Here is a 14,599-nt window from a genome sequence, read left to right as displayed (position 1 = left end):
CACAAAGTTTAGTTGATGTGTGTCATGCAGAACTCATGTTACTGTACCAAAACTATTTTTTTTTGTTCTTCAGTCACTGTGACCTTGACCTTTGACCTCAATATCAACAGAATTCCTCCTTACCCCAGGTGCAAGTGGAAACAGGTCAAAACGTACCCAAAGCAAAACATACCCAAACTGAAATGTACCCAAGTCAAAACGTACCCAAACCGAAACATACCCAAGTCAAAATGTACCAGACCAAAATGTACCCAAGTCAAAATGTACTCAAGTCAAAACATACCCAAATTAAAATATGACTCTCATTTGCTTTAAATAATGACATGATTTTAGTGTATTGTGTTTCATAAAACAGTGACTGACCTGATGAGCAATAGAAATCGTTAGACTCATTGGAACTATCTTATATTATGATCTAGCGCCAATGCACATTAACAAAGACAAGTTTAAGTTAAGAAGTATGATTTCAATCTATTTATGTTGTGCTTTCCCATCGAGAAAATTCTACCAAATGATCTGAACCATGATTGATAACTGCTTCAATAGCGTCTTTAATTTTCTTTGCATTCCATTTTTCCATTTTGTATTTCATTTTATTTCTATTGCGTTCCATTTTTCCATTTGGTATTTCATTTTATTCCTATTGTGTACTATATTTACGCTGCTTGTTTTAGTCATACCAGCTTAAATCATCAGTAATACTTTACTTCTTTCTGTTAAATACTAATGATTTTAAGGAGTATTATAAAATCTTTAGCTGCATTAAAATCTATTTATTTCGCCAAACTTTTCAATTAGTCAGATCAGCTGAATTTGAAAAATTCAACACTTGCAATCCACCCAAAAATCCATCATTATGTTTGGCAGAGTTTCTTATTATCATAAAAATGTTCAATGGCTGATAACTTCCTTGAATTATATGCTACTGTATCTGTTTGCACTGTAGCCCCATAAAAATGCAATTATTACATTAATCAAATTTATGAACTGAAAATATGTGTTGACTCAAATAAAAAAAATCATCTAAATCCAGTTAAGTTTATGGTGCTTCTCTTCTTGGTATTGCATATTGTGATCATGAGCAGGTAATTGTCACAGTAACCAAATATTACTGATGATTCAAGCTGGTTTAAATTAAATACACAATGGATTTTATGGAATGCGATGGAAATAAAATATGAAATAGAAAATTGGAATGCAACACAAAAAAAGAAGCAATGGAAAATAGTTTTGTGTTTTATATAAATCTTTTTAATTATAAAAAGTCAAAAGTAAACTTTTAGTCATCAGATATATATATATATATATATATATATATATATATATATATATATATATATATATATATATATATATATATATATATATATATATATATTGTGAAATAGAAAATGGAATCAATTTTCAAAACTGGTCCTAATAATTGTATGAAACCTGTACATTTGATTACTGGTTAAAATACATGAAGCAGTCATCAAGCATGGTTCAGATCAGTTGGTAGAATATTCTCCATGGGAAAACACAACATAAATATATTCAAGCGATACTTCTTAACTTAAATATGTTTCTCTTAATGTGCTTTGAAGGAAAATTATAAGACAAGATAGTTACATTGCATCTGTTGATTTCCATTGCTCACCAGGCTGGTTACTGTCAAGAAACACTATACAATCAAATTATGTCATTATTTAAAGCGAGTGTAGGACAAGTTTCAATTTGTGTATGTTTTGACTTGAATACCTTTTGACTTGGATACATTTTGGTTTGGGTAAGTTTCAACTGTAAACAGATGCAAGCCATCCACAATTCCTGGTAAACATAGATTTTGGACATCTTTAATTATTGTACAGAAACAAAATTGGTAACAGACTGGTAGACAGCATCATATTTTACCCCACATGGTAGGTACATACAAAGTCATCAAAACTGTACAAGTTGTCGGTCATATACTGCTTTTATTAAATGTACAGAGACAATAATATGTTGGTGACTACATTTTTCAAGATGACACAATTACTGAGATACATCAGTTTCTTTGGAAGAAGAAAGCCTGGGTGGGCAAATTTATGGATGGTTATAAATGACTAGATTTCCACAGGTCTCATATATAATTTGTGTTGACTTTATCTTTTCATTACCATATAACATCTATTCTGATTCAAGGGTAATTTTTTGTTCTGATTCAAGTTTAACATTTTCTGTTGAAGTGAAGTGCAGGAAGGGGGAAAGTGTAAAAGGCCTGTACAAGTCCTTCTGTGCACTATAAGCCATGCCCACATCTATGTCACACAAAGATAACAAGTCTGTCTTAAAGACAGTATATGTGTGAATTATGCCACACAAAGATAACAAGACTGACTTTAATGACTGTGTAATATGTGTGAATGCCACATAAAGATAACAAGTCTGACTTTAATGACAGTGTTAACATGTGTGAATTATGCTACACAAAGATAACAAGTCTGACTTTAATGACAGTGTATCATATGTGAATAATGCCACACAAAGATAACAAGTCTGACTTTAATGACTGTGTAATATGTGTGAATTATGCCACATAAAGATAACAAGTCTGACTTTAATGACAGTGTCAACATGTGTGAATAATGCCACACAGAGATAACAAGCCTGACTTTAATGACTGTGTAATATGTGTGAATTATGCCACATAAAGATAACAAGTCTGACTTTAATGACAGTGTATCATGTGTGAGTAATGCCACATAAAGATAACAAGCTTGACTTTAATGACAGTGTCTCATGTGTGAATAATGCCACATAAAGATAACAAGTTTGACTTTAATGACAGTGTATCATGCATGAATTATGCCACACAAAGATAACAAGTCTGATTTAATGACAGTGTATCATGTGTGAATTATGCCACATAAAGATAACAAGTCTGACTTTAATAACAGTGTAATATGTTTGAATAATGCCACATAAAGATAACAAGTCTGACTTTAATAACAGTGTAATATGTTTGAATAATGCCACATAAAGATAACAAGTCTGACTTTAACGACAGTGTAATATGTTTGAATTATTAGTAAACTACTGAAGATTAAACAAATTGCAGATAATTGTGGCATGACTACCAAAATTATATAATAATTTAAAAATTAAATCTAAAGTTTATGTTCTACATCACAATGCAGTTACACTTTTCTTTATATATATCAATAGATTAACTGATCGTCTAGTTTTCATTAAGAATAATTATTATTATTATTGGAAACTAGAATAGTTATGCATGTAATTACGCATTGTAATCTGTGGCCAGTATTTAATGTACAGTCCAAATTTTAATGAATACAATGTGTATTGGGTAAAATGTCCATATTTTATTGATAAACAGAAACAAAACTGCAAGACTGCATAAAAGTTGTAAAACACAACACACAACATGAACTAAGAAAGTGGTGGTTTTCTGGTAGAAATTGCTGATCTAAGATACTAAAATACTATATACAGTCAAACCTGTCAATAGTGGTCACCATACAAAGGGTAATGTAAAACTATCCTTTGTACACAGGTGACCTCTGTACACATTCCACCTTTCAAAATTGTTTCTTTTAAATACCAAGCACCAATGATTATTATTATTATTATTATTACTAGTTTATATTCACTATTTAAATATCATTAGCTATGCATATATGTTATTTTCTCCCTTGAATGTATGTATACTTTAGGCTTCGAAATAGCTATTCAAAAACGCTTTCTGGATCAGCTAGTTGCTCAATTCCCGATATATCAAAAAACAGCTGGCTCATGTGAGAGGCCTGTGCTGAACAGGGAATCAGAAAGAAGCCATATTGGCTTTTTTCACTGTTACCCATAAATTGGAATTCATATGAAAGGGGATGTAACTCATATCTCTTCTCAAAGATGAATTTTTTTTAAAATCAGAGATAATTTTATTTTGCATGCAAATAGATTTAGATATTGAACTACATCTGTCATACTGTCAAAAAAGGCAATTTCAGCTGATGCTAGGATAACATGACAATATTTTCCACTATACAGCAATTTTTTTAACTTCCATCCTCTACTTTCATGACAAAATCTGTCTCACTTTTGGTCAGGAGACCACAATGTAAAAGAGACCATTAGGACAGGTCTGACTGTACTATCAATGTATAAGCTGCAAGTTTGCTTTCTATTTCAGTTCAGACTGATAAATTCTTTTGATGGGAGAAACACAAGTAAAAGATTGAAAACAGACCATTTTCTACAAAATACTGATTAAATGAATGAATGTTAGCATATTTTTGCAAACCAAACCCACTTCCTAAACTGATGATAAGCTTTTTTATTTAGCTTTTACCACTGTTTTGTAAGATTTTGCCAAAATTCTTTGAACAAAAACTGCAGATGAAAACTTCACAGGAGAATTATGTCATCCAACCAGCTTTTTATTTTTGCATTCATGCCATCTTGCTGGTATCAACATATCTGCCTACCCAAGTCAAACAGTATAGATAGTCAAAAGTGATAGGAGATCAAGTTACAATTTCAGCATTATAAACCTTAAAGTAACCCTCAAAACATTTGATTCATCAGTTTTAAATCATGCCTAAACTTCATCCAAACAGATGGTTTGAATTTAATCTTATCTCCAGGCCTACTCATAATGAGAATCTAATTAATTAAGTAAAACTACCAAATATATTTTGTATACCAAAAAACATTTTAAACTTTTATTTCTATTTCTTTGTAGAGAATAAACTATATAAAATGCATATATGATGAAATTTAAGTTAAATGATACCATACTAAAATGGAAGGATTGAAAGGGGGGAGGGGGCAAGAATAGTTAGTTTTAAAATACATAAATTTAAGTTAAAATGTGTTGGCCAATACAGCCAGAAACATTACATACGAAGTTTCACAACAAAAGAATTCTCATAATTTTCATGCTCTGTGTAAACGAATACCAGGAATAAAGCTGTTAGTGGACTGTGCAAAAAATAACTACCATATGTACTAACTTGTTTGTGGAGCCCAACTGCAAACAACACTGACACTGATCTGACATCACATAATGTGCTGGCAGGTCAGTGTCTATTTTATTTGTTCTACTGACTGCTCACATCAAACTGCACAGACCCAGATCTGTCATCACATTATGCAATGGCAGATCTGGGTCTGTGCAGTTTGCAGCTGAACTCAACTTATAACTGAGTATATATGGCATACAGCAAGACAAAAAGGAGAAAGGTGCAGAAAGCCCCAAAGAACAAGTACACGTCAAATTTAAGCAGCGTATGGAAAGAAAATGAAATTTCTAACCAGATTCAGATGTTATCCAAGACATATTGATATCAGTAGATACATTTAGTGTAGGATCAACGGTATATTCATCTGAAAAGTAAATAGCAGCTTTTTGCAACAAAAAAATATTTTACGAAAATAGCAAGAATGCATAGAATAGACAAATGTTACATTATTTTGTTATTGAAACAGGAATAGTAAAACGAAGTAAAGTAATTTTGAAAAGAAAAAGCTAGTGGAAATATACAAAAACAGCTAAAATACATTGTTAGAGTAATTCAAAGTTAGAACTGGTATCAGACTATCTGACACTTTTATGATCACTATGTGCCAAATTGTATGGCTACCACTATCACTAATACCCAATATGACTTATTATTAATTAATAGTATAATACACAGTATAATTTATTATCAACTAATAATAATAACCACTATAATCTATTATTAATTAATAATAATACCCACTATAATCTGTTATTAATTAATAATAATACCCCTATAATTTGTTGTCTGTGATTTTTTACAAACACCTTCCATCCCTTAAATCACAAAAAAATCTTTTTTTGAGATTTTTCAGCAATTTTTTTAAAGTTAGCAAATTGATTAATATTTGTATTTATACAATTGTTTTTAAACTCTTATAATTAATGCAAAATTGTACTAAAAATAGCAAACAATACAGCTTATGTAGTAGTCATCAAAGACAATACAACATACATTGTGGTAATTAAAGACAATACAATGTACATAGGGGTAATTAAAGACAATACAATGTACATTGTGGTAAATAAAGACAATACAATGTACATTGTGGTAATTAAACACAATACAATGTACATTGTGGTAATTAAAGACAATGCAATGTACATAGGGGTAATTCATGCACAATAGTTGCCTCATTGATTGTCATTTCCTCTGAATACACAGATAAAATAAAGTTGACTTTGCTTATTCTTATGATGAAATCTTTACCAGCACCTCCCCCACCCACCCTCGGCCAATGAATGTTACATACTCTGAGTACGCCATCATCTGTCACCACTTTCCTTTATTTTTGATGGGTTGGGGGGGCAGAGAAGTCACTTAATCCTAAAATTTGAGTATGGTCTCAATCCTAAGAGATTAGTGTGAAGGTTATGTTTATGTCACAGTCTAGTCAGATGAAATGTAAGCAATTTATTTCATTTGCACCATCCACAAATTTTGCATAAAAGTTTAAAATTCTGTTTCCAAATAGGTGAAAACATGCATCGTTTTGGATTTTATCTCCATCTAATGCCTGAACTTTCAACGCAAGTAATTTACATTGTATTTGAAATAAAGCTAGAAAATTTGTGTAATGGGTTTTTATGATGCTATGGAGTGATGCACCAGAAACAATGCCGTTAGCCAAATGAATGGACAGTGACTTCATATTGTTTAAAACTGAGGATGATGCTAATGATAAAACTTTGTAAAAGAAAAGCAGAGTTAAAATAAAGCATCATTTATGAATAATCTCTCTCCCTGCATGATGAACATTATCACACTGAGGGAAACTACATGTAATACAGACAGCTGATGCAAACCGTTAGATAATGGGAATGGTTGCACACATGTAATACAACAAGCATGTTAAAATGTATGAAGCAAATACTAATTTTAAATACACACTTAGTTCAAAAAGTATATAAAGAGTAAACACAAAGATTACAACAAAGTATAATCTTCATAAGCAGATAAAACCAAAAACGATGATGTGGAGTTGGTTCATTAAAAGAACACAAGATATATTTTACCAAATATGTGCATCAAACAACTTTTTTATACAAGAAAACTGCAGCAAAGCTACAGAAGTTTAGTCAATTAAATCTGTGCCATCCTTCATGTACATATAACTTAAAGTTTAATATTTGTAAAACTGTCTAGACCTAATAATGGCAAGTGAGATTAACTACATTTAATGGTGACAAGAGAGATTTACTAAACCTAATTATGGCAAGGTAGATTTACAACACCTAATGATGGCAAGTGAGATTTACTAGACCTACTGATGACAAGTGAGATATACTTCACCTAATGATAGCAAATGCGATTTACTACACCTAATGAGAGAAAGTGAGATTTACTACACCTAATGATAGTAAGTGAGATTTACTACACCTAATGATAGCAAGTGAGATTTACTAGACCTGAAATTTACTACACCTAATGATGGTAAGTGAGATTTACTAGACCTACTGATGGCAAGTGAGATTTACTAGACCTACTGATGACAAGTGAGATATACTTCACCTAATGATAGCAAATGAGATTTACTACACCTAATGATGGCAAGTGAGATTTACTACACCTAATGATGGCAAGTGAGATTTAGTAGACCTAATGATTGCAAGTCAGATTTACTAGACGTAATGACAGAAGTGAGATTTACTAGACCTACTGATGGCAAGGGATCTTTACTACACCTAATGATGGCAAGTAAGATTTCCTACACTTAATGATGGCAAGGCAGATTATTAACCTAATGATAGCAAGTGAGATTTATTAACCTAATTATAGCAAGTGAGATTTACTACACCTAATGATGGCAAGTGAGATTTACTGCACCAAATGATAGCAAGGGAGATTTACAACACCTAATGATAGCAAGTGAGATTTACTACACCTAATGGTAGCAAGTGATATTCACTAGACTGAATGATATAAAGTGAGATTTCTAAAACCTAATGAAAGAAATGAGATTTACAAGAACTAATGATGGCATAAAGATTTACTAGACCTAATGATGGCAAGTGAGACTTACTACACCTAATGATATCAAGGGAGATTTACTAGACCTAATGAATGCAAGTGAGATTTACTACACCTAATGATGGCAAGGGAGATTTATAAGACCTAATGACAGAGGTGAGAGTTACATGACCAAATGATAGCATGGACATTAACTAGACCTAATAATGGTATGGAGATTTACTAGACCTAATGATAGCAAGTGAGATTTACAAGATATAATGACAGCAAGTAAGATGTACTAGACATAATGGCAGAAAGTGAGATTTACTAGACCTAATGATGGTATGGAAATTTACTAGACCTAATGATAGAAGAGAGATTTACTAGACCTAATGATGGCAAGGGAGATTTACTAGACCTAATGATATCAAGTGAGATTTATAATACATAACGAATGAAAGTGAGATTTGCTAGACCTAATGATAGAAGTGAGATTTACTAGACCTAATGATGGTATGGAGATTTACTAGACCTAATACCAAGTGAGATTTCCTAGACCTAATGATGACAAGGGAGATGTACTAGAACTAATTATATCAATGGAGATTTACTGGACTTAATGATAGCAAGGGAGATTCACCAGACCTAATGATATCAAGTGAGATTTATAATACATAATGAATGAAAGTGAGATTTGCTAGACCTAATGATAGAAGTGAGATTTACTAGACCTAATGATGGTATGGAGATTTACTAGACCTAATGATAGAAGAAAGATTCACTAGACCTAATGATGGCAAGGGAGATTTACTAGACCTAATGATATCAAGTGAGATTTATAAGACATAATGAATGAAAGTGAGATTTGCTAGACCTAATGATAGAAGTGAGATTTAATAGACCTAATGATGGCATGGAGATTTACTAGACCTAATACCAAGTGAGATTTCCTAGACCTAATGATGACAAGGGAGATGTACTAGAACTAATTATATCAATGGAGATTTACTGGACTTAATGATAGCAATGGAGATTCACCAGACCTAATGACAGCAAGGGAGATTCACCAGACCTAACAACCACAAGGGAGATTGCATCATCATCATCATCAATCCCTTAACCCAAGAGGTTTTTGGGGTACCACCATTGACTTTACAACCGATTCTCTCCATCTTTCCCAATGGTGATCTCTACCTCCCTTTGGGAATCTCCAGATCTCATGCCTGTCCACTCCTTAATGTTGTCTTCCCACCTCTTCTTCTGTCTGTCTCTTCTTCTGCACCCTTGCACTGTACCTTGCAAGATTGTTTTTGCCAGTCCAGATGATCTATCTTGATACATGACTGTACCACTTCAGTTTACACTTTTTTACAGTGGTCAAGAGGTCTTCATAGGATCCCATGGCTTGTTTGATCCTGTTGTGGACTTCTTCATTGGTTACATGGTCAATGTTTGAGATGCCCAAGATTTTCCAGTAGCATCTCATTTAGAAGGTATGAATCCTTCTTAAATTGTAGATCTGATGTGAGTATCCATGTTTCACAAGCATACATAAAGATGGATATGACAGTCAAGCACATCAGCCTGATTTTGGAACCATAAGCAATGTTGGTATCTTTCCATATTGGTCTCAACTTGTTATTGCTGCTGTTGTCTGGACAATCCTGCAAAGTAGTTCTGGTTTGGAGCCCTCATCTGTGATAATTGATCCCAAGTACTTGAAGATTGTGATTCTTTCCAGCTTCCGTCCACTAACATTTATTTCTGCACTGATGCTGTTGGTGTTGTGTGTCATCATTTTTTGTTGTTGCCGTTAATCTCCATACTGTATGCTGTGGAGTTTGTGTTGAGGCACTCGACCAAGTCATCCAGATTTTTTTCCTTTCCTGCTAAACCATCAGTATCATCTGCAAAGAAAGGATTAGTTATTGTTCTTCCTCGGATGCTGACAGTACCCTTGTGGTTATGCAAGGCATATTTCATGATCCTTTCCAGGGAAATATTGAATAGTGTAGGAGACAGTATATATCTCTGTCTGACTCAAACTGTTGTTTGAATACAATCTCTTCTGCTGCCACTGATGATGACAGAGCTGGTGGCTTTGTCATAGAGGTGCTCAACAACCTGCACCAGGTCTGAGCTGATGTTGTACTTCCTCATAGTTGCCCATAAGGCCGCATGCCATACCCTATCAAAGGCCTTTTTGAAATCTATAAAGATGTATAGCTTTGCAAGGGAGTCTGAGACTGAAGATGTGTTCTGTGGTGCTCCTTCCTGCTTGGAAGCCTGCCTGCTCTTCTGCAATAATTTTCTCTGCCTGAGGATTTAGTGTGTTGATTATTATCTTCAACATGACTTTGCTTGGGTGACTGATCAGACTGATGGTTCTGTAGTTGTGGCATAGGACAGTGGTACAGGTCCACTGGATCCATATGGGATGGAATATGATGCTCTTGCCCCCATGAGTCTCCCAACTATGGGTAAAATAGTATGATGATAACACAGCATCACTAGGTGGAAGTCTTCCTTGATGAAGTCAATGGCCAGGGCAGAATGGCTCCAAGATGAGCTCAACGACCATGTGCTCAAGGCCAGGGCATGCCACATTATATCAGTGGATTTTGGCTGTGGTAATCTAGTCTGGAGAGGCCAGGCTGTATCTTGCCCTTTACATGCCACATGAAGACAACTAGTAATTCTTCCATACCAGATCGGTCAGTCTGGGTCAACAATGACTGTGCCTTCTGTTGCACACCAGGATGGAAGTGACAAATATGCTACTGGTGCCCCCACTACCAGGATTCATGGAAGAGACAACATCATCATCGGTACATGGAACATTATAACACTGAGGGCTGTGGGAAAGTTGAAAGAACTTACACTTGAGTTGGAGAGGTACAACTGGAACATTATTGGTCTCTGCAAAGTGCTCTGTAAAAACTTTGGCAAAATAACAACAGATGAAGGGCATAAGCTCTACTTCAGTGGAAGAGGGCACAAACACAATCAGGGCTTTGGATTTCTTGTCCACAAGGGCATTGTGAACAGCATTATGGGTCACTGCCCAGTCTCAAGCTTGCTCATTACCATCTGCCTGAGGGCAACTCCCTTCAACATCACAATCATACACACCTATGCACCCACATCTAACTATGATGACAATGAACTGGAAAATTTTTACAACCAAAAGCAAGATGTCAATGACAAGTCACCACCGGAAAATTATCAAAAAGCCTAACCAACCAAGAATCAGATTTGACCTTGAAAAACTGAAAGATCCTAAATTCGCAGAAGCCTTCCAAGCAATGATAGGTGGTAAATTGGCACCTTTGATAACCCTGGACAGCCAAGACACTGACCTCGGGTCCTTAATGACCACATTCAACACAGCTGTGTCTAGCACAGCTACCAAGATCATGGGCAAATATCGTCAAACAAAGGAACCTTGGGTCATAATGGATGTCCTTGAACTATGCAAGAAAGGAGCTAGAAAATATAGACAGATAAACAACATGATCAGGAAAGGGATGAAAAAAGCAAAGGAATCCTGGACAGAAAGACAATGCTGCAAAATTGAAGACAGTCTGAGTACAAATGACGGCAAAATGGCATATCAACTGGTGAAAGATCTCACAACCGATAAACAAGGGAAAACTGACCACCATGTAAGATAATCAGGAAAATGCCTCACAGACAATCAAGATATTCTCAAGCGATGAACAGAATACTGCTCAGAATTGTACTATCATAAGACCCAAGGAGATCCAGAAGTACTAAATTACCCTCAGGCAGAGGAAATTCATGACAATCCGATTCTTCATGAAGAAGTAGAAATTAAAGTTAGGTCACCAAAGAAAGAAAAGTCAACTGGCATTGACAGCATACCAGATAAGCTCATTCAAGCAGGAGGAGAAGAGACATTCAAAGTCCTGACAACAATCTGCAACAAGATATGGCAGACAGGAGAATGGCCCACCACACGGGCTCAATCCTTGGTCATCATGTTCCCCAAGAAATGAAACCTACAGCGATGCCAAAACTACGGAACCAACAAGGGAGATTTACAAAACATAATGACAGCAATGCAGATTAACTGGGCCAAGTGACAGCAAAAAAGATTTGCATGACATAATTACAGCAATGGAGATTTACTAGACATAATGACATGTATTGAGATCTTTTTTAGACCTAATGACAGCAATGAAGAGTTAGATTCATGTACTAGCCAGACCTAGTGAAGATATGGAGATTTACATGACCTAATGGCAGCAATGAATAGTTAGATTCATGTACTAGCCAGACCTAATAAAGATATGGAGATTTACATGACCTAATGGCAGCAATGAATAGTCAGATTCATGTACTAGCCAGACCTAATGACAGCTGTGGAGAGATTTACAGGCACTAATGACAGCAATGGAGATTTAGATTCATTTACTATCTAGACCTAATGACAGCAATGAATAGTTAGATTCATGTACTAGCCAGACCTAATGACAGCTGTGGAGAGATTTACAGGCACTAATGACAGCAATGGAGATTTAGATTCATTTACTATCGAGACCTAATGACAGCAATGAATAGTTAGATTCATGTACTAGCCAGACATGATGACAGCTGTGGAGAGATTTACAGGATCTAATGACAGCAATGGAGATTTAGATTCATTTACTATCTAGACCTAATGACAGCAATGAATAGTTAGATTCATGTACTAGCCAGACCTAATGACAGCTGTGGAGAGATTTACAGGATCTAAAGACAGCAATGAATAGTTAGATTCATGTACTAGCCAGACCTAATGATGGCAATGGAGATTTAGATTCATTTACTAAGATTTTCCTGACTGAGATGTCTCTTTTACAATCATTTCTAATATTTTCACAAAGGAAGAATTATTGCTAGACAAGAAACTGCAAATAATATCACAAAGGCTGAGCTCTGGAGAACAAATACTGCAAAGAATATCATAAATCCTGAGCTCTGGAGAAGAAATACTGCAAATAATATCATAAAGGCTGAGCTCTGGAGAAGAAATACTCGTGACATTGCATCACATGAACATTCTTTGGTAAAATCAACTTACTGCCTACCTTCTCATGCTTAATTAGTTCAAGTTATAGATATTAAAATAAAACTGCCAATTTTTACAAATTTCAACATTTCAGACTGCCAAAAATTAGCCAGAATGCACTGTGCAGAACTCTTGGAAACAAAATCACATATAGCCCATTACTTTTTTATGCCACCCTGCAGCCAGCAGCTGGTTGTAAATAAGAAGAGGGATAAAAAAAAGTTTTTACTAAAAAGGCTACTATTATATCAAAATGTATGTGATGTGCAAGCTTAGACCATTCTTGTTGAAACTTTCAAATGGAACTTACCGAGTATAATGCAATATAGATACACTGTAAATACATACAATGGAAGTCACTATACCCAAAATAAGGTACACTACCAGATATACAATGGAAGTCACTATACCCAAAATAAGGTACACTACCATACATACAGTGGAAGTCACTATACCCAAATAAGGTACACTACCATACATACAGTGGAAGTCACTATACACAAATAAGGTACACTACCATACATAAAATGGAAGTCACTATACCCAAATAAGGTACACTTTACCATACATACAATGGAAGTCACTATACTGAAATAAGGTACAATGTACCACAAATACAACAAAAATCAATATACCCAAATAAGGTACACTGTACCATCATACTAATGAGCTAAGTCACTATACCCCAAACAAGATACACTGTACTGTACAAAGCACAGAACTAAGTCACTGTACCTCAATAACAGATACACTGTAAAATACATACAACAAAAATAAATCACCATACCCCAATAACACATACACTGTATCATACAGACAATGGGACTAAGTCACTATATTCCCAAAATAAATACATGGAACTGATCTTACTGATGCCCCAGTATAGATACACTATCCCATACATAAAGCATGTCATGCAAAGCATGAAACAAAAGTGAAGAAAACCAGACATGTCACTTGATTTCTTTATTTTTGGGCTAGTCTGAATGGAATTTCAGATTTTGAAAAATTAGGGTCATTTAAGTTGGTTGGTTTGGCTGAGAACATTATTAGTTTTACCATGCCAGGTTGATTGGATTGGGACGGTGAAGTTAGCTGGTTTGTAACATCACTTTTTGAGCACATTATTGGCTATGCCATACCAAGCAGATGGGTTTCATATGTTTAGTCAGAGTTTTGATTCTGTTGTTCTTCAATATGTAAGAATACGTAAACCACTGTTTGTTATTGTTATTGTTTGTATGCGTTTAGTATTTTGGCATTACCGATTCAGTACGGTGATGTCCATTCTCTATATACATGTTGCTCTGCTGTATGTATGGTGAGTGAGTACCGGTAGCATGTGAGTTGCTTGCATTGCACGTGGCTAACATGCAACTGCCAATTACATTAACAAGTTCCTTGTTCCATTGTTCACTCCTTCAACATCTCTCCAGAAGTCAACTTCAACATTTCTGGGTGCAATAAGTTACTCAATACTTTATAAATGATATCGAAGAAAATAACTATTCTACATCAGAATACTACACGG

The 14,599-nt window shown here is 34.7% G+C and overlaps 1 protein-coding gene across 5 annotated transcripts in view; it reads right to left on the bottom strand.

Annotated features, from left to right (window-relative positions):
* LOC149772950 (uncharacterized) overlaps nt 1-14,599 on the bottom strand; it is a 159,131-nt gene that overhangs the window by 27,327 nt on the left and 117,205 nt on the right. For 4 of the 5 annotated variants that reach the window (XM_089947074.1, XM_089947078.1, XM_089947075.1 and 1 more), the window contains one exon: nt 5,296-5,367. The exons of the other annotated variant lie outside the window; for it this stretch is intronic. In XM_089947074.1, the coding sequence (XP_089803200.1) occupies nt 5,296-5,367 (72 nt within the window). The remainder of the gene's footprint in view (nt 1-5,295; nt 5,368-14,599) is intronic. 5 annotated transcript variants of the gene reach the window in all.

This window comes from Sinohyriopsis cumingii, unplaced genomic scaffold, assembly GCF_028554795.1.
Source record: "Sinohyriopsis cumingii isolate HCF-2022 unplaced genomic scaffold, ASM2855479v2 utg000957l, whole genome shotgun sequence".
Classification (NCBI taxonomy): domain Eukaryota; kingdom Metazoa; phylum Mollusca; class Bivalvia; order Unionida; family Unionidae; genus Sinohyriopsis; species Sinohyriopsis cumingii.
This window is presented reverse-complemented; position numbering and strand designations above follow the sequence as displayed.